Genomic DNA, 24,177 nt, shown 5'->3' on the forward strand with positions numbered 1-24,177 from the left:
ATATCTATTTCATTTATCTGATGTGGATGAGCCTAACCTTTTAACTAGTGTTCTTTCTTTATCTTATGATTGTCTCAGGTACTATAGAGAAACATTTGTCTAGAGTTGTCTTTCTGTATCTCCTTGCAGCACCCACAAGGTACTTGCTGTGCCTTTGTAAGAGTGTGTAGGGATTACCAATAACACACAGCCGTCTCCATTACAGTGCACTAGTAAGAATGGAACAGTATAAAACAATTTATAGGCTTGGAATGGAATACCTTCTAAGAGTCCCTTATGCAAACTTTATAATGTCCTGGGGGAAAACTTACACCAAGGGGAAGGAGGAGTGATTGGTGCCATGTGGTGATTTTGTAGTGTGATTTAGGAAGATTAGATTCGGAAAAATAATGCCTCATTAATTGATATTGTGTTCAACTAAGATGTGCCACCTAAAATTCTTGAAGCGTATTAAACATGTACAGTCAGCGGGGAAAGATTGGTCAGTTGCGCTTAGCGAAAAACAAACATCAGATCAGAGATGTAAACCTTCATGCCTGCCAAGCTGTATCCTCTCTTCTGGCTCTTCTAGAAATATCTAGATCTCCTCAGTTTGAGAGAAGATGTATCTATACCTTTTTCTTTATACTGGATGTTAGGCCTGGGCACATGCGAAGCCAAAGCGTGGATTTTCATCTTCGTTAAACCTTTTAATGATGGGGTTTAGGGAGATCAGTATACTTTTTATTTTAAAGATAATCCTGTTTTTTTCTTGGCTACCATTGAGACAGTTTTCAAACTTTTGCTTTACACATCCTTACTTGGCTGTCTAGTAGTCTGAACTCTTCCTGATTCTCACCAGAATCCTATACTTACTTCAGCTCACCCTTTTGGTAAAACTTCTCCCTCAAAGCTTTTTAATTCCTTATTTGTGATAGATTGAATACACAGAATTTTCAGATTGACTAACTTTTTGTTGTTGTGAGTTTTTAAACCTCTGTCTATTGCAGTCTGCTATCGACGTTGATGGGCATAGTTTGCGAAGTCGTTAAAAGAGCAAAATAAAAACGAGATGGATGGAATGCGTGATTCAATCAAAATGACTTGTAATTGCTCTGGCTGCATTTCACATTTTTGCACTGCTCCAATAGGAATTGTCCAGCCTAAACTTCGAGGACACGTTACCTCCGAACAGGGAAAAAACAACTCTAGACATGTTTCGGCCTTATCTGACCTCATCAACTAGAACACTATGGCACAGCGAGCACAAGGATGCAAGTGTGGGCAAATTATTCACACTTCAGGTGTCTTACTAAGGAAAACCAAAAAAGGGATAAGTGAAATGCTTGAAAAAATCTTTTTACTACATTCCTGTCCATCTTTTTATTCTGACAATGCAGACGTAGACTGTCCTTATGAAAATTCGGACTATGTCCTGACAAAGCTAATTACTGTTGACCTTATTCCATACCATCACCTATTTTACAGTGTGCTATTACATACCTTTTATATGTTTGCCCAATTGCATTGTAAATCAGCCTTGCCCCCCCCGCCGTCGCCAACTCCCCCCCCCCCACACACCCCCCCCTCCCCCCAGCTGCAAGGTTATGTCCCCTGTGAACAAGAAAACACATCTGGGCATACCTTTTGCTCTTAGTGCTCTCAATGAGAAAACAAAAAATGTTGATGAGAAAAGTGCTTGAGTTATTCACAGCCACCATTACAATGACCTTGTGCCAGTCCATGGAATGGAATGTAGCCAGAGTAATTGCACGCATCCTGTTCATCAATTTTTGGACATCAATGTCATTGACTCAAGAACTTTCACATATTTCTATAGCTCTCGTAGAACATGTACCCTGGCTTTCTTATTAAATGTTTTGTTCTGCTTTAGTAAGACAGGCATTAATTTAGAACAACATTGAAGGTAGAATGCCTTCAGCTTTTGCTGCAATGCAGTGCAAGGTACTCAACCCCTGTGTCGCTGGAACTACAGCTGCCAAAATGACCTCCATTACTTTCTCCCGCCAAACCCTGCACGAATAGAGTTCCCACCTCTATGGATAGTTGAGACTTTGTGACTCTGCATGGACAGGCTGAGTAGGTGGAAGTCGCCATACATCGCCAGCAGATTGGCATTTTTTGGTCCATCAGCGCACCCCTTTCAGTGCACCACCCAGTGCTTAATGTGCCCCTTGTCAGGCGGTTCACTGCAGCTTGCACTACCCATTGCCCCTGCCAGCACTGCCAATGACAGTACCAACACAACTACTAACCATCTCACTCTAAAAAATATGACAATTCAGACTATTCCAGGCCCTCAAAGCTATAAGAATTGCTTGGGTGGCAAGTATTGGTAATTTTCAATGTATATTGAATTAATAAACAACTTTTGTGCTCATCTTTAACTTTGAAACTTTGACAGACAGTGCCACCATGTGGCAGAATGTCACAAGTGCCGTTGTTGACAATTAAGTGTTGGTTTCGAGCACCAGAAAACACCGGCTCAAATTAAGCACTGGCACCACTCCACTTCTTTATCAAGCATCCTCGCTGTGGCCTGTGAGATTGATCAACATATGCTAGACCAGTTTTGCCATCTTGGCTCTCAACTGCTTGTGCTCCTTACAGTATTGTTAAACTTTGTCAAGAATGAGTCATTCAATTTCTTTGTGAATGAATGGGTATTTAATGTTAGAATCATTAAAGTTTCAAACTCTTTAGTGCATACAACAATGCTTTTTTAGAAATATGGTAAGAATTACGCATTGTTTTGTGCATTTAACAGTGCAGCGAAAACCTTTACTGTGCAAGTTTGTTTTGGTATTTTAATGAGTTATTCCTTAGATCCTGCAAACTAAAGACGAAAAAGATGACTGTGAAATGTCACATTCGAGATGGTTAGTTTAACCAGCTGTGCTTTTCAACCATAGAAAATGTTCCTAACTCTTGCAATGTGGCACAATCTGAATCAATTCTTTGAATTGATTGTATAAATACAGAGTGACAGCAAAAACAAGTTTAGCAAAGCAGGGCTCGAAAAATGGTACTAGTCCTGCAGGTCTAGTACCTTGGAAAATCCCCTCACCCAACTGAAACCTACTTGACCTCCCTCTCTGAAAACGGAGCAAAAGTGACAAGTTAACAACATTTAAAGGCATCTTTATTGCTCATTCCCTTTGTGAGCAATAAAAATGACTTTAAATCTTGTTATCTTGTCACTTTTAATCTGTTTTCAAAGACAGAGGACAAAAGTTAGTTTGTCTTCCTACTCGCCAGAAAGGGCGAGTAGGACCTAAGAATAGCTTGTCCTCATCAATTATCCCTCGCAAATGCGAGTGGGCGAGTGGATTTGTCGAGCCCTGGCAAAGCCAATAAGTCTCACCTTTAAAATGTCAGTGCTACGTTAGGGGCTATATGTTGTATCTTGAGTCCCATGTCATTCTTGCCCTCCCTGTGGAATCTTGATGTGATGTCACCTTATAGAATGTTGGGAGTCAAATAGACACAGTTGGCTGGGCTGAGCAGCAAGCTGGCTGCTCCTGGTGGGGTAATCTTGTACCATCTTGAATAAAACCTCTTTGAATCACCTGAACTTGCGTGGACTTGATCACTCCAAATTGCCAATGATGGTTCTCATACCAGGCCATAAAAGGTACTTTTGCATGCCAAGTCCTGGTATTTCTTGGAAGACAGGAGATAAAAGGAAACCAAGATAAACTTTGCCTTTTAGTCAAACCTGGCAAAAAAAGGCTGTAGCTGTGTTTTTCCAGCCAAGCTAAGAAGGGTGGATCTGTGCGTTGTGTGGAGCAAAACAGAACTTGGGGTTTGCAGAGATGTGAGCGAGGAAGCAGCGTTTGGAGAGTGATCTGGCAAACACATGCACTCCTTTGGAGTGCTCAAAGAAGAAAAAAAGAGCTATGGAAAGGTACAAAAGGAAGGTAAACACACTGTTCTTCAGGGGAGGGATACGCACAAATAGTAGGAAAACATTGAATAAGAAGCAAGCAAATGAGATTGACAGCAGGAACACCCTCAAGTGATCAGCAATAGTCTGACCTAAAGCCACACAATAGGTCTTAAACAAAAGGCAGCTAGAATGTTTCTAAGCAACACCTAAAACGACTAACTGGACCTACAAGTCTACTACTTTTAGGCCTAGGTTTTAGTAAAGCAGGTGTGAGGAAGACCTATTGCTAACAATATACATAGTGTGTGTTTGGGGGCCATAGGCTTTCATTGATCAACCTCTTTCAGTCAATGGCTTGTGACTTTGTCAATCACATCTTGGCTTAGTTGAGTGGAGTATTCAAATCTCACCTAATGCTGTTGGCTGTTTGAGTGTATTATTCCACCTCCATTCTAGTTTTTGCTTTAAACTACATATCAGGGTACTCTACAACTGTAGCCCTCTCTGTCCACTCCTCCTGCCTCCCTCCCATGTGTTCTAGTTAAATATGCCAACACTGCATGCTTTAGCACATTAGACCCAGATTTTTCACCTCAGTCAGTACTTGTTTTATATTATCGCATCATCTTTTTGCTCAACTTACTCTCTGGATTTATCTAGAATTTCCTAAACACTTACTATACTTTGTGCACCGCCTTTTTGAATATCTTTTATTTAGTTTCTTTGCTTTTGGTAGCATGTTCCCTGTTTCTGCTCAGTGCTTATTTTTATGTATAACCTATTATGGTGCCAAAGATTTTATCTTCTTGTCTTCTTGTTCTTGCTAATGTCTTAGTAGTGAATGGCGAGAGTAAGTGTTCACGCTGAATCTTGTGATGCATCCAAAATGCTCCCAAACTCGGATGTACTCTGTTCTGGGTATTTGTCCCCCCTATGCTGTATTGGTATTCTGCAAGTTCATGGGTGAAGGTAGAGTCTACATTAGTCCCTCTTCTTTGGTTCTAAAGGTGACGAGAGCTCAATGGCCAGAAGAGTGTTCACCCGTCTATCTTAGTCTTAAGTCCAAAATCTGTAAATATTTAGAAACCATGCTGGCTCTTTAATGATGGAAGTTGTCATCTGTGGCATTTTATGTGCCCATACTTCCTTTTAAATTTGCCCATTCTGTTTTAAATCTAGGGAGACATTTGTACTTCAGGTAGTATTGAAACATAGTCTCTACACTAGGGGTTAACAGTTCCTCAGATATCTCCATTTTTTTGTCTTACCAGGTTGGGGATAGGTGCCCACAGTGAGAGTCCCTATTAGCACAAGGACACCCATACACCTTAATGAATAAGGTATCACAGTTTCACAGGTTCTGTCTTGCCTGGAACCTGTTGTCTGTTCTTTGTTTTTCACTCACATTTCGGTCCTGATGAAGCGCCAACGGAACCTCCAGGGACCGCATGAGAGCGCAAAACATGTTGACCTGATTTTATAAATGATCTTTTCACTATGGCACCCATCCTGAGAGCAGCAGTGAGTCACACATCTGCCCACTGTATTTGCTTTGAAGGGTAGCTCCAGGAGCCACACCTTTTTAATTTACCATTCGGACCCCCGAATAAACACAGGTTCCGGGTACCGTTCGGTAATTTTATCGTAACCACTCACTATCTTCCCTAGGCCCACACACCCGCATGCACAACTGCAACGCCTCCTTAAAAGATCTCTGCCAAAGAGCCCTCTCGCGGGGCCCGTGAGGGACTGCAGCACCACCCAAACGAGGAGCAACGCCCGATGATGAAGCATGACACTCGCAAGGGTGTGTGAGGGCACTATATCCAAAATTAGGAATTCCCCCACCACATTTAGAGTCCCAACCTACTGTGAGTCTGACCACTTAGCATTTTTCTATCTTTCTCTTTTACGAACCATAATTTGAGTTGTTCTTCTTTGATATCTGAGGAACTGTTACCCCCTAGTGTAGACACGTTATTTTGTGGGAGCACAGGTACTGGACCTCTTCCTTTCCAATTTGCTCCCGGTACCCCATCTTTTTTGTGTGATAAGTATTGAAACATTACCAGTTTGGCTGTGCTTAAAGGTGTGGGAGTTCTATTGCTTTCATCACTCCTGAATGAATACCCCACACAGCTTTCAGGTGCAGCTATGGTAGTAACTCCTTACAATTTTCAAGTTGCAAGACACCTATTCTCAAATGCCATCTTTTATAGGTCCCTCCTAAATACAGGCATACAAGTCTGTTGTTGACAGACCTATTGCACCTAATACTTGTATATATACCTAGACACACTTTGTGTTAGACCACTGCAAATCATTGTATTTTTGTGTTCTTCTAGGAATTAGATTGAGACCTTGTCAGTCACATCCTAGAACAACCAAAGGTGAATGACTCTCTGACCTATATCTAGCGACTGTTTCTTTCCCTCTCCGCACCTGTAGAGGCCTTGCAATCAGTGGATTAAGGACTATTTTCTCTGATACCTCTCCTCCTCTGACTGCTTATTGTTGCTCTCTAGTCACCCCATGCTCTCTCTCTCACTTTCCTGGATCACATCCTCTTTCTGCTGCCACTGCACTTTCCAACCCTGCTACACAACCCTTTGCATCTTGTATTCTCCCAACCCTTGCTCACTCTTTCTCCATGTTTCCTGTAACATGCTGTCTCCCAGTTGTCATTACAGCTTCCTACCCAATGATATTGGCATACCAATGCGGGTGGCTATCTTCAAATCTTGTTTTTTCATCATAAACCTATTTAATTCTGATTTCTTCATAAAAACATACATAATAAAAAACTATTTTATGCAGACATTTCAATACTTTAAAATGTACTAATAATCATCACCAGTGTGTAAAATAATTCCCCATCTCCATTGTACTAATTTATTAGCAATTGATTCATTATTCTGTTTTACAACAGTTATTAACATTCTTTGCAGATTACTTGCTCCATTATTAAAGATCTTTGCTTTGATAGTCTAGTTCATTACACTGATCTGGATTTTAACATTAGTAGGATCTATGCTTAAATGTAGAGCTTCGGACATATATTATCCAATTCATCTCCTGGTTGAGTAAAAAATGCTTACAATGCGTATATGTAAGATACACAAACAAGAAAAGTGGATCTTATCTTATTGTGCAGAAATTTCAACATGCAATTTAAGATAGTGCCCTTTTAACATTTAGCTGCTCAAGCATTTAACGTAAAACTGCCAAAGCTGAATTTAATATAGGAATGAGAGTAAAGTGCAATTGGCCTGAAAATAAAAAAAATAACATTTCCAATTGATTTGAATAAAACTATAGCCCAAAGAAGTTTATTAATGGCATTAAAATCCTGCTTCTCCTAATATCAAATCTTAATTAGAGCAAAATCACTTTTAATAACTTCATTGGGCCGAGACTGAAGCCTAGTTTGATCTAAACTTTTCAAACATGATTATGGTGTAAGACATTTTGATTCCCTTGAGATAGAACGTTGCATGTGGATTGGCTCATAGTCCTACTCAAGTTTTTAAGGGCTTAAACGCTACTTAGTCTTTGACATTCCTCACACCTAATCCAGTACAGACTGTCGTAGAAGGGGTTCATTTAGGAAGACGAACAGCGGTGTTAAAAAATTATTCAGTGAAAGTTGGCGGTCACAGCCGTTCAAATGTCCCAAAGACGACTACTCCATACAAGGCTGAGGACGTTATTTTAGCTTCAAAGACATTAGAAGATGATGCTTCTTATGATTCTTTGCTGAATTTGAAGTTAGATCTTGATAAAACTTGGGCTGATATGCCCTTGTCTTAGCCACCACCTGTTCCAATAAATTACCTTAGTGATTACATTGAAAAACCAAGGTAATGAAATTGGGGGACTATTTCCAGTGTGGAGTTATGTTATCTATCTATCTGTCTATCAATCTATCTATATCAAATTGTCTCCCCACAGTCAAAACGTAACATTTGTTACTTCCACACGAGAATCACTGCAGGATCCTCTGCATAAGAAGACCCATCATGGAGTCCTCCGATGAAGTGGAACATCGCTTATTGCTATAGTAAAAGCTGATACTAGTTAGTTGATGACTAGGGTATTTGTTCACTCTAGTCTCACTCATTTATTTATTGAGAGACTCTAGCAGTATCCTCAGAATACAATGGAAATAAAGTTGAGCAAACATGTTGGCTGTTAAGTTATATGAGGGCAGCTTTCAAGATTGTGCTACCTATAGAATGCAGGTTTGCTTGTAGATTAAAGCTATAAGCAACATTCCTTTCTTCTGATGTACATATTTCTGTATTACTAATATCGAATTCAGGTCTTGCTCCACTGACCCTATACTGGGATGAAAGACAGCCTAATGCTCAGCTATTATAATATTCACCGCTAAATAATGAATCAATTGCAAATTATCTAAACCAATTCATTTTCTCAGTGTATCCAGGAGTGCTTCGTCATTGCTTGTCTGGCCCTTCAATGCCCCCCTCACTTTTTTTTTACTAAACTACAAAACCCAGGTATTTCTTAACTTATGCAGGGGATGACATTTTTCAGTATTTTATTTCATACTAGCTTACCCGTCGCGCGTTGCTGCGATCTCAGAAGAAAGGAAATTCAAGGAAACTCGTTATGATAACATTCAATTTACATTGTGTCATTTTTATTGAAACTTATGCATTTTAATATGGAAAACATTTTGGAAAACATTTCAAAGTGTCGTTTTAATTCTATTTATTTATTCGAGTGCTTGTGGATACACGATTTTTTGTTTTTCTGCCTGGTGCGTACATCAGTATTCGAAAGATTATGAGGGCCCTGGGGGACCGATATATTAAAAAAATGTATGCCAGAAACCTTCGCGGGAGTGTACTCAACAACTTCCCAAAGTTTCCTGGCGATCGGATGAAAGCTGTTTTAATTCTATTTATTTATTCGAGTGCTTGTGGATACACGATTTTTTGTTTTTCCGCCTGGTGCGTACATCAGTATTCGAAAGATTATGAGGGCCCTGGGGGACCGATATATTGAAAAAATGTATGCCAGAAACCTTCGCGGGAGTGTACTCAACAACTTCCCAAAGTTTCCTGGCGATCGGATGAAAGCTGTTTTAATTCTATTTATTTATTCGAGTGCTTGTGGATACATGATTTTTTGTTTTTCCGTCTTGTGCGTACATCAGTATTCGAAAGATTATGAGGGCCCTGGTGGGCTGATATTTAAAGAAATGTTATGCCAGAAACCTTCGCGGGAGTGTACTCAACAACTTCCCAAAGTTTCATGGCGATCGGATGAATGGTGTAGTAATGCATAAAGGACAAAAAGACAGACAGACAGATATACATTCGTTTTTATATATATAGATGTTACCGATGCAGCGTTGGCAGCCAGCATTGGCATAGCCAACAGTTGCTCCTAAAAAATATGGACTCTGTGGAAGTAGGCCAGTATGCTTTCAGAATCATCGTTCTTCCCCTGAAGCACATTTTTAGCTGAGCTTCACAAAGTTTAAATATAGAAATGCCACTTATTAATGAATTGGATAGGTAAAAGCTAATATCACCTTCACTGAACGAACCAGCCAGTCAGGCGTGTATGTAATGTTACTTGCATCAATCAAAGCATTGTATTACTGAAAACATAATATATGTAGGTGTCATGGATGAATAAACTGTAAGGCCGAAGATTTTAACCTGTCCTTGCCTTTCACATACACCGGGGCACTCAGCAGCTCCGATCTTGTTTCAGTCCTATTTCAGTAATTTTGTGAAAGTAAGTAAAATGGTTGCAAGTAAATCTCACTGAACCTTCCTATTTAAAACACTTAGTATGTGCAGCCTGAAGACATTTATTTATTTCATGGTTTAAACTGCTTCTGATTGAGATGTCTGAAGCAACCTTACAGCAGAATTTAAGCTTTTAGAAACACAACTATTTAGCGTTTTCAGTCACAAAACTATTACATTTAAATGGAGAAGGGAGAAGCAATTTCTGTAGAAAACAAAATTGAGTTTGCATTAGCATAAACCATCATTTGCGCACGAAAATATGAGAGTTCTTCAACATTTTCAAAAGAAATCTATGCAACTTTGGGGTGCTGCTAAAATCAAGGGAGATTTCATTATTTTACTCTAAAGGTTTACAAAAACTGTAACTCCTAAACTCAAAAAGTGCCTTAAGATGCCACTTAGATAAAACTAATTGTTCTATGCGCATGTGAAAAACAGTTTTAAGTGAGATTGCAATGCACTGTAGATTCAGTACAATGCGTGCTGTGAGCTGCAAATGTCTAAACAAAGAACTAAGGGGCAGATTTATGTCGGACTTGCGCCACGTTTACGCCGCCGTTGCGTCACGCAACAGCGGCGTAAACGTGGGCATCCCTGCGACCCATTTACAACGTGACGCATCTAGGCAGATGCGTCACGTTGTAAAGCCCTGCGCCAACTGTGGGCGTTCCAGCGCAGGGTGGGCATTCCGGGGCAGGTGCGCCTTGCAAAAGTGCCTGCGTGAAATCTACAAGATTTCACGCAGGCACTTTTAGGCCAATGCTGCGTCAAAACCCTGCGCCTGCTTGAAGCAGGCGTAAGGCTTGACGCAGCATTGGACAGATAGGGCCCCCCAGAGCATTGCTGGAGCTGCGTCGTGCTTGCGACGCAACTCCAGCAATGCGCCACCTTTACGGCACAGATGCGTCACGCATCTGTGCCGTTTTTGCTCCACGGTGCGCCGCATTGTAAATGCGGCACACCATGGGTGGCGGAGCTGCGGCGCACAATAACTGGGGGTGCGCCAGTTATTGTAAATCTGCCCCTACTTCCTTTTAGTTGATTACTGGTTATTGATTAAAACGCAGTTGCATGTAAGCCTGTGCTGCTGATGTATTGAATTAACCTGTATAATTAACAATCATTTATAATTGATTTCATTGGTTCATTTCACATTGAAGGAAAGTTCTAGTTTGCTTGCAGAGTAAATAACTACGTTTCATTACTTACAGGTAAAGTGTGGCTGGACCCTGAGAGAAGATGGAGGACGGGAAGCCAGTGTGGGCACCACATCCCGTAGATGGGTTCCAGTTGGGTAATATTGTGGACATTGGACCCGATACATTGACTATCGAACCTTTGAATCAAAAGGGCAAGGTACGTTCACATCTTTAGTTTCTTTAAAAAATCTGCTTAAAAGATATATATTGTTGTACCATTCAATGCATCTACTTAACTATTTAACATTAGAATGGACACGTTTAGGCGGTCCTCATCAATGAATAGGTGAGTTGGCATATGTTGTAATACAGAACAAAAGTTAATAGTTCATTTAAGGCGAATAAACACTTTGGACTGTCAAAGTTTACTAATGTGAGATTTTTTAATTTTTCTATTCTTTGGATGAAGCAAAGATAAAAGGCATGTTAAAACCACTAAGCGAAAGAAAATCAAGCTGCCATGTTTGTTTGAGTGCCAGTACAAAATATTCAAAATGCTAATGAATTTCCTCAACTTGAATGAACACTTGAACAGTGATTATCCATGTGAGGCATTCGGTCCCTAAAAGTTTGTAATGTTGAAAAAGAGACCACGGAATTCCATCAAATTCTATATATATATTTCTTTTCTATTATTTCTTTATTGGGGTATAGAACACTCAGGGCCGGCTCTAGGGCGGTGCGACCGGTGCCAACGCACTGGGTGCTGGCTTCCTGGGGGCGTTGTGTTTGGAAGTTCATTATGTTTTTGAAGCACCTACTGCAGAGTTTCTTTCCCCGACAATTACCACGCCTCACAAAAATGTAAAGATAACTTGTGTGATTAATTATGTTCCTGGAGAGAGATCAGTGATTTGTATAGTTGAGGTTTTGACTTATGTGAAGTTAGTGCCGGGGTTAATATGCCTGCTGTAAAGAACGTTTACCAAGTAGATTACGGAGTGCATATAATGTACACAGATCAGCAGGTTACTGCTTTTAAAAGAGACATCCTTTTGTTACTTACAATTTAGAACTTAAAGTCCTAATATTCAACAGTGAGCTATTAACTTTCATCATAGACCTGCATACACACTGCAAAGTATACATTAGAACATTGATTAATGTTGCACGAAGGGTTAATTTGGCTAGAAATCGATTCTTATTATTAAAGAAAACTCCCAACTATGCTGTGTATTTTTTGACTCTGAGTTTGTGCTACTCCACACCAATCACTCTTAAACCATACTGCCTACCAGTATGGATGACATGTGATTCCTACACTTTTAGTCCTTTGGCTTATGTAACATTTCCTATACACTGATTTACACACATATGATTGATTGTCTCTGTGTAATGTGTGTGTGATGCAATGTGCTCGGACCCCCTACACTGGTATGAGTGGTGCTATATAACTAATTCAATGCATCTGAGAGTGTGGTTATGGAGATTTGGTCACTGTGAAAGGGTGCTAGTGAGAGAATCTGTGGTGGAGGTGATCTTGGGGGGTGCCAACAAACATTGTCGCACATGGTGCCACAAGCGCTAAAGCCGGCCCTGAGAACACTCATGGTACTATAGTCATGGCTGCTATGCACATAATCACAGTACTTCGGTCAAGTCAACACGTCTGAACAATATAAATGTTTAGCATTTAGTGGAGATCCATGAGCTCCTGTGCGCTGGACCGCAAGTAAGTGAGCTGTGTTGGTCTCTATAACATAATAAAGAATATGTGAGTACCTGGTGCAAGGAGTTTCGCACTGGTAGTCTATAAAACTGCCCAACGGGGGCAGAAACCATGAGAACCAAATGTTGTCGAATCGCTCTGGTCCCTCATTGAGCAGGGGTGTCAATCACTCTCTTACCATGTGTAAGTTAAACCGTAGCTCAGTGTGTACCGGCATTGTATGAGGTAGGATAGCACGATTAATGTCTGTAGTGTGTGTCCAGAGGTGAGGGAGTGGAGTGTAGTGTGAGTCTGAGTGTGGTCATGCTGCTGTGGCACAAATGAGTATAATGTGGATGTTCACTGTGGCCTGTCATCTGTTTTTTGCACCAGCTTTTCCAAGTGTGTATTCCAGGCATTACTGATTGGGGTTTCTCCATTGTTATTGGGTAAGGAGCTCCAAACTGCGACCTCTGCAGTCGCCCAGTTAATTAAGTCCCTCAACCACAGTAGTATGTTGGGGCATCCACCGACTTCCATGCCATTGCTGTGCACCTTTTGACAAGCAAAAATACTAAATCAATTAATGTCACCGCACGTTTGTTTTTGTGTGTGCACACAAGAACTCCCAATATGCATTGTAGGTGGTCAGGGAATAGTATCTCCCCCGTGATCTCTCCAGCAGTGATCGCGCTGTTGCCTAAAATCACAATTTTAGGGCCCTGGCAGCCTGGACATTTGAGAATAATCCTGGGTAACTGCTGGTGTGAGGTACGTCTGGTGTAGATAGTTGTCCTGAGTATGTTTTAGGCAAGGTTTCCTGCAGACCCCAAAGAAGTAGGCCAGTACTGCGGACATTGTGTGCCTGTGATGTTTTGATTTAAGATGCCCTCCCATTTCACTTTTAGGGCGGGAAGGTTCGCAGTACTGCAGTCTACGTGGGTGGTGTAGAGTGTTGTGATCGCTTGTCTGTCGTTCCTATGTCTTAATAATGTCTGTAAGGGTGGGTGAACCTCTTGGTTCCTTTCGATCTGGTCACCATAACATACCTATTGCATGAACCTGTGATTTGTAGGTCAGGAGTTTTTCCCCATTTATATCATATTGTTCTGTAAGCTTCTGAAATTTCAGTAGGGTCTTGTGAGTATTACAGGTCTCCCAGTGTGGCCAGACCCACTTCATTCCACAGGCCCACGTTATGGTTTCATGCCAGGGTGTGAAGAGCAGAGAGTGCCCACAGGGGGAGAACCGGCGAGTATGGAGTCTGACCGTGTTTAGGATTGATGCAGGGTGGGTCTTGACGAGGGTTAAAGAGCCAATCCACCATTTGGCAGCCTCCTAAGTTAAGGAGAATAACGGACTGCTCAGGGTTGGGGGGAGGGGCTCGCCAAGTTACTGTGTCGGCCACTGCAATTGGGCAGCAGCGGATAGAGTTGTAAGTTGGGGGAACCCAGTCTCCTTCGTTCAAGTAGAGCGTATAATTTGTGCAGTGCTATTCTCTCCCTACCTGGTCCCCAAATCAAGCTGGTTAGGGTAGAAATCAGGTCTCAAAAGAAGCATTTAGTCAATTGGACAGGCAGTGCGGAAAAATGGTACAATAGCCTGGGCAACAGTAGCATTATGGCTATCGCTATTCTGTCCTTGGGAGAGGGGCAATGACCCCCAGGATGTCAAGCGATTGCGCATGCTGTTCAGCACCTTTCCCAAGTTCCCTTGTACAAGATCGTCCTCAGACTGGTAAATATTGATCCCTTAATAGCTAAATGTGTTGCACTGCCATCCCAGTGCCAAGAGAGGCAGTGACTTGTGTTTTAGTTGCATAGGATGACGTAAATGGAACAAGAGAAACTGAGTCCAATTCAGGTGTAGGCCAGAAACACTTCCGAAATCTTCAAGTGTTTCCATCACTCATGGGAGGGTTTTGTGGGGATCTTAGAAATACAATAGTGCATCATTTATGTTCAGCAAATTAGTCTCACAGATGCCACCATTATGTATCCCCCACTGAGGGCCCTGCAACCACACCAGGCTCACTAGAGGTTCCATTACTATAGCAAATATGATTCGTGACAATGAGTATCTCAGCCTGGTGCCCCTATGGATACCAAAAGTGGTAGCTATCTCACTGCCCGTATGGACGGGAGCCACTGGGTTAGTATATGGTAGGCTTATCCACTGTAATATTCCAGGGCCAAAGCCCATTTTCTCCAATACTGCAGTTATATAAAGCCATCCTAAGGTGTCAAAAGCTCTTTTTATATCAAGGGATAAGGTTGTAGGGAACAAGTCTGAGCGTTTGTTTTGTTCCATGATTCGGAAGAGAAAGTGTTCCTATTTAGCACGAAGCCGTTTTAGTTGGCTTGTACCAAATTGGGGAAGTAATGGTAGCATCCTGTTGACTAAAACCTTTCCCAATATTTTCCATTATGTATTGAGGAGCGACAACAGTTTGAGAGCGCACCTCCAAAGGGTCTATGACTGATTTGGGAAGGCTCTCAATCGATGCTTCGTGCTTAGTTGCTGGTAGAGTGCGCAGATCCCTCACCTGATTGTACAGTTGAAGAGGTTTTGGGATAAGTATAGCTCCATAGGCAGAGTAGAACTTCACTAGGAGTCCATCTAGCCCTGGTATCGTATTTCGTGCCATTTGCTCACTGGCAAGTCTTAAGTTCCTCATTCCGCAGAGGCTCATCTAAAATATGGCATTGCTGCGGGATGACTATCAAAAAGAAACTCTTGTCAGACCTATATTTCTTTATAAGTGGCTTCCTATGGGCTCACACCCATGACAAATCCCCAGCACAGACCTCAACAACAACAAATTCTTCAAAAATACATTTTATTTTTATTTTATAAATATAATTTTTTCAATCATTTTAAAACTCATTTTATATAGCTTTTTTTGGTCATACCATTTCATTGTTAACAGAATTGTACATTTTATTCACAATTTATATAACAAGCATTTGCAATGCAATAGGTCTCGCATTTGCGAGATTTTGAGCTATTGACATTTGTAAACGACAATGCCTTTTATTTGTGTTTTAAAAACCTGCATTAATAAAAGGCATTGTTATTTACAATACCAATAGGTCAAACTTTGTAAAATGCGAGACCTATTGCATTGCAAATGCTTGTCCTGATTGAGCGGGTTTCTAGAGACCCGAGACCCACCCGGAGCAGCAGTGAAGCAGGCCAGTGCATGCACTAGATACAGGTAGTCCAAAAGATGAATTTTATTGTGATACTTCCGAATTCAGTCTAGAGAAGTACAAAGCTCACCAGGTGGACGAAGGTGGGCTAATATATTCATTGTGTTCCGCTATGCTAGGTGTAGGAGTTGAGCTGTAGGCTCCCCTCTAACAGCTAGAGATGCAGTAAATTTGGGACTCTGTAAAGAGTACTGTCTTGTGTCACTGGTTGATTAAACCAGTCGTTAGTGTGCTCGATATAAACTGACAATTGTATCAAATATAAGACCAAGAATGGATTATTGCAACACTACAAAAATAGTTTACTTGTGATATGAGCTAATATTTTCTTTGTAATCCTCTATGCTAGGTGTATGAGTTGAGCTGTAGGCTTCCCTCTAACAGCTAGAGATGCAGTAAAGACTCTGGATTAGGCAAAGAAGCTGACAGCAAATGTTCATGGTTAAGTTTTTTTTACTGTCCAATAAGGTATCACAACACTATACTGTGTTACTCTACTTGAAAAGATTAGTCTACGTGGTTAGAAAGTGTTGTCCCTTGGAACTTGAGGTACTTTGGATCAATGGCTACTCATTCAGGGGACCATCCTCAATGATGGAGAACCGGTGGACTTGCAATGAAATTCTATATGGGTCGAAGCCATAATACAGGGTTAGGAAACGTTCTAAAGATGTTGTTGACTAAATACCTTTCAATGTGATAAGTATATAGCAAACTCTCACACTCGTTGGATGATGTAATCAGTGATATCATCAATGACATAAATGAACTTGTCATGAGTGACGTAATAGGTGATGCTATAAGCAGGGGCACATGTTAGGGTTAGCTCGCTGAATTATAAATGACAAATTTCAGTGTTTTTTTTAGTTTAAAACATAACATTATGGCTGACATTTGAGGTTCCCTTAACCTTTGTTTTCATCAGTAAATTTCAGTGTTTTAACATAAAATAAGTCTGGTTTTTGTACTTAACTGTAATCTCAATGTAACCCTTTTTTCAGGGAATTTAATGTAACGTGAATTCATTTTTCACAGTTAACCATAACGTAAATTTTGCCTTTAGATTTTGGAGTACATTTTCAATTGTATAGTTTAATGTTGAAACTTAATAGGTGTTATCACATATATTAATTTTTTCTTCCCCCTTTTTACGAACGAGTGGCAGTCCTGTGGGACCGCTGCAGCCATTGGCAGGCCCCTGCAAGATTTCCGAATCTTTCTCTATCTGTTCTGTGTCTGCCGAAAAATAAAGTTGTTTTTAGTACGAAGGTATGCTTTTTATTAAGTTTGAGCCCAGAGGTTTTCGAATTGGGCCAATTTATGAGGATCCATTGAGTCATTTTTTTTTTTTTTTTGTCTTTTTTTTTTTTCATTTCACAGTCCTGCTGGAGTATTGCGGGACTATCACGAGATCTTTGACATAGACCTCATTTATGATTATCACTTTGGTGTAATCAGAGCTTGTGCTGTGCCTTACACCATTTTTTGCATTTTTGCAAATGTTTTTGGTGGATCAACTGTGGCTTTAACGGAGGAGAGAGCAAAGGAGATGCAATAGCAGGAACCACAGCTATTAAGAGCCACCAAGGAGTCCTTGGTTTGGCAAATTTTTAGTTTGCCTGCAGGAGAGAAAAAAGTCTCCTTGAAATGTGTCATCTGTAATATTTGCAAGAAGCAGTTTTATCGAGCAACATTGAAGAAGTGCTTACACCGTAGCTCTGATATGTGGCGGCACATGTGGTCCATACACTCCAACCACCTTAATAGAGCAGAGATGAAACGAGATATACAGGAGGCATCCACATCAAGTTCAAGACCCTCGGTTGCTATGTCAATCCTGGTGACCTTATTTTTAGAAATGCCTTTTCTGGTTTAAAAATAGAAAATTGTTATGTTGTTTGTTATGAAAGTTATTTTACATGTGTGTATCATAGTAGCATGCTACAGCAGTCTATACATAATACTAAAAGGTAAGTCTATTCTTGTAAGTGTAAATAAAACCCAAACACTAATAACCAGACCCAACCCAAAATCTAGATTTGTATTTATAAACCAGCAGAAGTTATGTGTCTGTTAATATATAACCAAAAATAATGTAGTGCAATGCAATGCGCTACCTTCTACTTTCCATTAAGGGAACATTCCACTGGTTGTGCTTGAGCATTCCTGTGCATCTACTCATGGATTTTGTTGTAAATCCCTATCGGCACACACTAGTAGGCATGGATTTGCCCCATAATCCTGCACCTCCCTGAGGCTGGTATAAGTCTGCAGAAAGTTGGCAAGCACATTGAGGGACCACAACTGGTAATTGAACTTGGGTGTCTAAAGGCCAAAATAGTGTGTAGTAGGAGCCTAGCCTACTAATGGGGCTTGGCTGTCTGGAGGAAGCTTTTACAAGGTGAATGCTGGCATAGTAGGAGCTGGGGCACCTAATCAGGCTTCAGTGTCTGGAGAGGAAGGGTTTGCAAAATAGGGGATTCGCTGCCTAATGGAGCTTGGGTTTCTGGAGATGAAACTTGTGCGTAGTAGGTGTTTGGCCACTTGATGTGCTTTGTTGTCGGGAGGGAGTGTGTTCTCTGTTAAGACCTCTGTACAAGAGTAAGGCTGTGTATACTAGGGGCTTTGCCACCTAATGAGGCTTGTGTGTTCAGAGGCAATGGGTGTACATTGTAGAGGCTTGGCTACATAATTGCATTTGGCTGGAAGGAGTGCCCTCTCTGTTAATACCTCAGTACAAGGCGAAGTCTGTAAGTAATTGGGGGATTGGCCTCCTTGCAGGAGTTTAACTACCTAATGGTGGAGTACCGAGGGCTGGGTTTGTGAAAATTGTTTTTGAAGTTATTTTTTCCATTTTTTCTTTAACCATTTATGGGGTGGGAGTCCCTCTGGGAACCCCCTACCTGTGAGAGGGCAGGGTACCCTTCTCTACCCTACATATACTATTTTATTTTAATTTTCAGGACCTGGGGACTGAGTCCCCGAGTCCTGTAATGGCCAGTCAATTAGGTCGCTCTCTCTATGAGGGCAGGGACGGTCCTATGGTAATGAAATGGCTGACGGGGAAAAAGGCCTTTCTTTTTAATATTTAGTTTCATTTGACTCCTGCAGTACTCCCGCAGGACTAACCATCAAGAAATCTCATCCTACTTTTTTGAAAACGCTTAAACAAACTTACTCCAAATCACAAAAAGCCCACTTAGTGAATAAAGATCCATCCTCCCAAATTTGGTGCAATTCTGTGCCAGGATTTTTCCTGTAGCTCTGTAGCCAACCTCATCCATTGGTCTGTTGTCATTTTCACATGTTTTCCTCCGGGGAGCGAGTTAGCTAACTTCAGGCACTAGCTAACTTCACTCAGAGGTGGGCATTCTGATTTTCCACTAAGAGTCAATCCACACTAAGTAGTCTCTTTCAGTGCCAGGGAATGTATGGAAAAGTGTGCTTTGTAAAGCCAAAAATTATTTTTGGTTTTAGACAATATTATTTTTTATATTGGTGATAGCACTGCAGCGTCTAAAAAATAAAGTGTAATAAAAACTGAAAATGCACTTGCCACAAAATCTGCAGGATAGCTATCTCACCTTCTTATTTGTATTCTTTTTTATACTGTTTTCCTTTGATGATAGTGGAGGCAGCTTTGCACACCCACGTAGGATCAGCCCCTCCTTTGCCCCTCTGTTTAGTCGTCCTTTCTCAGGACCTTCATTTACAATACTACTTTGACAGGCTTGGCTGCAGGCACCACTACTTATTCACCACCCATCTCATGGCAGAGGCAAAAGCTATCTAGGATAGAGTTATTCTGTGCCTCTCCCACCTGTTCTGCCTTTGCTGCTCCAGCTAGCGTGATGTTCTTTTTTCTTCCTTACCAGGGTGCCATCTTGGTTTCTTCCATCTGCGTTTCTGGTTGCCCAGATTGCCACTGAGCACACTCTCTTAAGACATCGCCAACGTCCTTTCACTTAAACCACTGCACGGTTGGTTCCTTTAAATCAGCAGCAGTGGAGGTGGCGTGGCCAAAATGGTGGCAGAGTAAGTTGCACTCTCTCGCGCCTCCACTGCCATTAAAGTATTGTGTTGTGCTATGCTGGGCTCACAATAGTTTTTGACCTATACTGCCTGGCTTCTAACTGTGTCCTGTGGGGAGGAAAAGGGCTTCATGACATCTGCCAAGCTCCTGCTGGCTGCCTGTAGCTCCCAGGACGGTGTGCCAGCCGCTCCTCATCATGGCAGCCTCTTGAGACTCTCCCCTGGGCGGTGCTCATAGCCTTCCACGCTTGAGGTGATGATCAAGCTGAGGGACCCGGTTCTGGCTGGCTGCCTGCGCCTGGGGACCAGTGGAGAGGAACCTGGCTTCCCAAAGAAACCTATAGAATGCATTCACAATGGTTCCCACAGCAGTTCTGAATCTCGGGCCCTACTAAAAGGGGTGGGGAAGTGATCTTGTTATCCAGAAGCTTTAAGGGTGAGAACCTCTCTAAAGTTGCCGAAATTAAAGAGTAGCTTTTGGCCTACAGGTTTCGAGTGGGTACTTTTCATTTCACCTTAGCTAACATTTATGCCCCCAAAGAACACCATGAGTCCTTTTTGATGAGTGCCATTGCACCAGTGCTCTGGTCTCCCGTGCTTGGTTCTCCTGATGCTGCCATTCTCGTAGGAAGGGGCACTAATTTAGTCATGGACACGAATTTAGACTGATCAGAACAGCGCTCTGACCAGAAGGGGCTTTAATGGCACAGGGCGTCTGGTGGCTGACAGATTGTGAGTTACACGATGTGTGGTGCCAGCACCACCCCACCACACAGGACTATACATTTTATTCTGTAGCACAGAGGACTTACGCCTGCATCGACCACTTTCTCACGACCCCTTCAATGCACGACCTAGTTACTGGCACCTCCATTACTCCCCAGGCCCTATCTGACCACGTACTCTTATCCCTGGTGGTGTTCCTTGATTTTCACTAGGTCCGACAATCACTCTTCTCCAGTCCCCATCCACAGTGCCCTCACTCCGCAAAGTGATAGCTGACTATCTACAAACTAATGACACAGGAAGACGTCTCTAGCCTCTCTTTGGGAGGCTTTGAAGCTGGTGATACAGGGTGGACAATCGCTGCCCAAAAGAGAAGCAACAGAGTTTAGAACAGAAGTTTTCAGAACTCGAGGCTAAACACAAATGCACAGGAGCACCAAGAATGTAGAGAGAGTTGGAAAAGGTGTGACTCTCTCTCAAGCTCCTAGACCTCAACATGGCAGAATATGCCATGCTACGTTTGAATCACAAGTTCTACTTTGGACCAATCGCTGTAGTCGGATGCTAATGCATTGCCTTTGGGACAAAATACAGAGGTAACCATCCCGACTCCGACTAGTGATGTACATAGCAATGTACGAATAGCGTCAGCGTTTCAGTCATTTTATGGTGCCCTGTATGCAAACTTGAATGACCCTGGTGTCGATCCCTCCACCTATCTGGAATCTGTTCCCCTTAGCAACCTTCCAGCCCATGACTCCTACGATCTGGAGAAGCCCATCCGGATTAAGGAGGTGATCTCTGCCATCACCTGCCTAAAAATTATGAAATCCCCTGGGCCAGATGGCTTCTGGTAACTCTTCTACAAACTCCTTTGTCAGGAGCTGGCCCAACTACCTACACACCTTTACAATAACTTCGCTAATACTGACAACCTGACTGATTCCATGCTCGAGGCCTCCATATCCGTTATCCCGAAGCCCAGCAAAGACTCTGCTTTCTGCAGGTCTTACACGCCTATCTCTCTTTTGAATATAGATGCAAAACTTGTTATCGGTATGCTGGCCCACCGCCTCAACCCTCCTATGCCCGGTTTGATTGCCCCGGATAAGGCAGGCTTCTTTTCTATTCGCAATGGGATGACAACACCAAACGCATCCTGCACCTATTGGATAAAATTCACAGGTCCCAGAAAGAAGCTCTTTTACTCTCCATTGACACTGAGATAACGCTCTAGTCATCTGGCCATACCTGTTTGAAACTCTGAAGCGCTTTGGATTGGCAACAAATTCTGTAGATGGATCTGCTCTGTCTGTAGTGCTCCCAGGGCAGCTGTACAAGTCAGTGGGGTACTCTCCTTGCCCTTTCTTATCATCAGGAAACTCGATAGGGTTGTCCCCTCTCCCCACTTCTTTTTGCCCTGTATATGGAACCCCCAGCACACAATGAGAGCCAATACCTAAACCTCCAGAATCCCCTTTGGTGGTGAACCACATCTCATCACCTTATATGCAGATGATGTGATCTTCTCTGTAGCCAACTCAATGCCCTTGTGACTCAACTCCAGGCAATTGGTAACATATCTGGGGTTACGACAAAACATGCAAAAATCCTAGATTCAAAACTTCTTCTTTGCTTCACCCCATGAGGCACATCTGCGCTTCTTGTTCCCCATTGAATGGGCAAAAGACGCTACTCCCTATCTCGGTTTCTAATTAGTACACTCAATGTCTGAGACACTATCACGCAATTATTTTGCACTTGCTTTGCAAACAATTCATGATTTAAACAAGTGATGTTCTGTTTGCCTCTCTTGGCTAGCCAGAATCTCAGCTAAAAAAATTACAATTTTGCTGTGCATCCTCTATCTCTTCCAGGCCCTACCTCCGTTCCACCACCATGCACTCTGTGGTCCCTGCAACTTGGAATACATTTATTTGATAGAGGAAGAAGCTCCGTCTCCAGAAACACCTCAACTACCGATCAACACAAGAAGGTGGCCTAGCAGGCTCCATGTTAATGTGCAACTTCCAAGCTTCCCAATTTCGTTTTTTAGTAGAATGGGGCAACCCCCTCTCTGAGAAACACTGGTGCTTCGTGTAACCAGACAACAAGGGGCTCTCACATGTGAAAGGAACCCTGGGTCTGTTGTGAGCACCAAGCATGGGGTCTCTACTAAGGTGTGGGATGCTGTAGTGGCTAGAGCAGGTTTGACCACCTTTCCTTCCCCCATCACCCTAATACTATCCAACCAGGATTTTAGCCTGGGATTAAAACAGGAGAATTTCCGACGATGGGAGGAGGCAGGTTGCAATCGAATCAGTAGCCTATTCGATTCCCAGGGGATTATCCTTCTTGAACAGTTATAGTATGACTATGGGTAGAAAGAAGGAGATCATCTTCAATATCTCAAGGTACGCCACTGGGAGATGCAACCTACTTCCAAACCACATGCAAGGAGGCCTTTTACCCCCTTTGAAGAATGGATCATTCTTCAAAACGATGATAAGCGTCTAATCTTGGAGCTCTATGTCCTGTTGGGGAAAGGTACATCACCAACTACATTACAGGTCGGACTAGATGGGAGGCGAACCTTAGTAGGACACTCAAAACCAAAGAATGGGAAGACATCTATTTTAGAACCAAACACACCACCCACAAAGTGGCAAGCACCGAAACAGCATTCAAAATAGTCTCTTACTGGTACTTGACCTGGCACGGCTTCAGGAACGCTTGAAAGAGTACTAGAGGTGGTGCGGCAGCATAGGCACGTAAATTCATATCCTTTGACACTGCCCGAAGCTCAGCTATTTTTAAGATCATATCCTTAATGACATAGACAGAGCCTACCACACATCTGTCCTGAGGGTCCCAGCCTACACTATCCTGTTACTACCTAACCCTTTGACATGCCCACTTCCATCCTTGAGAGTGAGGCATATGACCCTCGCCCTAGGAGCGGCACATCAGATTATCCTCTTCTTGGGTACTGCCAAGATTCCTGACCACACTGCCTGGCTCCACACGTTTTGGTTTAACTTGGGTATGGAGAAATTATTGTTAGCTGTTGAAAAGAAGCATGAGACTTATTCCACCTTGTGGGAACCTCTCATCCACATTCATTCCTGTGAATTTCATGAGCTCTCCTGCCTGACCTACCTTAAGTTACTCCGCCTGCTTCCAGAGCCCTGGTCTCCTAACAGCACAAATGCAATCAACAAGAGAGAAAGGGTCAAAAGGTCACTCCTGTACCCCTTGGCATTAATGGATTTCAATCAACAAAAGAGTGACTATAAAAATATAAACGAAGACAAAAAGAAAGTCAAGCAATAGGTAAGTTTCTACCACCAAAACAAATACATAGGCAATAGGGGGATAGAGTGAACATGCTTAGTGAAAGAAAAAGAACCCTCAGGCACCAACTGAAAGTCGGTAGCCAGTTGTCTTCATTGGGTTCTTATTAAGAAAATTGTATCAAAAAAGTGTGATAAGCTAGAGTGATTTAAAAGGAGTGTGGACTACTCCCCAAACCGAAACATTCTTTTAATAAGAGGGTAGCTCTAACTCCATTAAAAACAGTGAGAAAATAGCGGACGTATGAATGGTTGTGTTAATTTGAACCATAAAGTCCTAAAAATTAATCAGAAAAAAGAAAGATGGGTCGACATATTTCTGCTGATGA

At 42.1% G+C, this 24,177-nt stretch overlaps 1 protein-coding gene across 8 annotated transcripts in view; it reads left to right on the forward strand.

The window, feature by feature from the left end:
• MYO6 (myosin VI) overlaps nucleotides 1–24,177 on the forward strand; it is a 909,629-nt gene that overhangs the window by 170,272 nt on the left and 715,180 nt on the right. For all 8 annotated transcript variants that reach the window (XM_078648084.1, XM_078648085.1, XM_078648086.1 and 5 more), the window contains exon 2: nucleotides 10,890–11,034. In XM_078648084.1, the coding sequence (XP_078504210.1) occupies nucleotides 10,918–11,034 (117 nt within the window). In that variant the 5' untranslated portion in view covers nucleotides 10,890–10,917. The remainder of the gene's footprint in view (nucleotides 1–10,889; nucleotides 11,035–24,177) is intronic.

Source organism: Lissotriton helveticus, chromosome 6 (genome assembly GCF_964261635.1).
Source record: "Lissotriton helveticus chromosome 6, aLisHel1.1, whole genome shotgun sequence".
Lineage (NCBI taxonomy): Eukaryota > Metazoa > Chordata > Amphibia > Caudata > Salamandridae > Lissotriton > Lissotriton helveticus.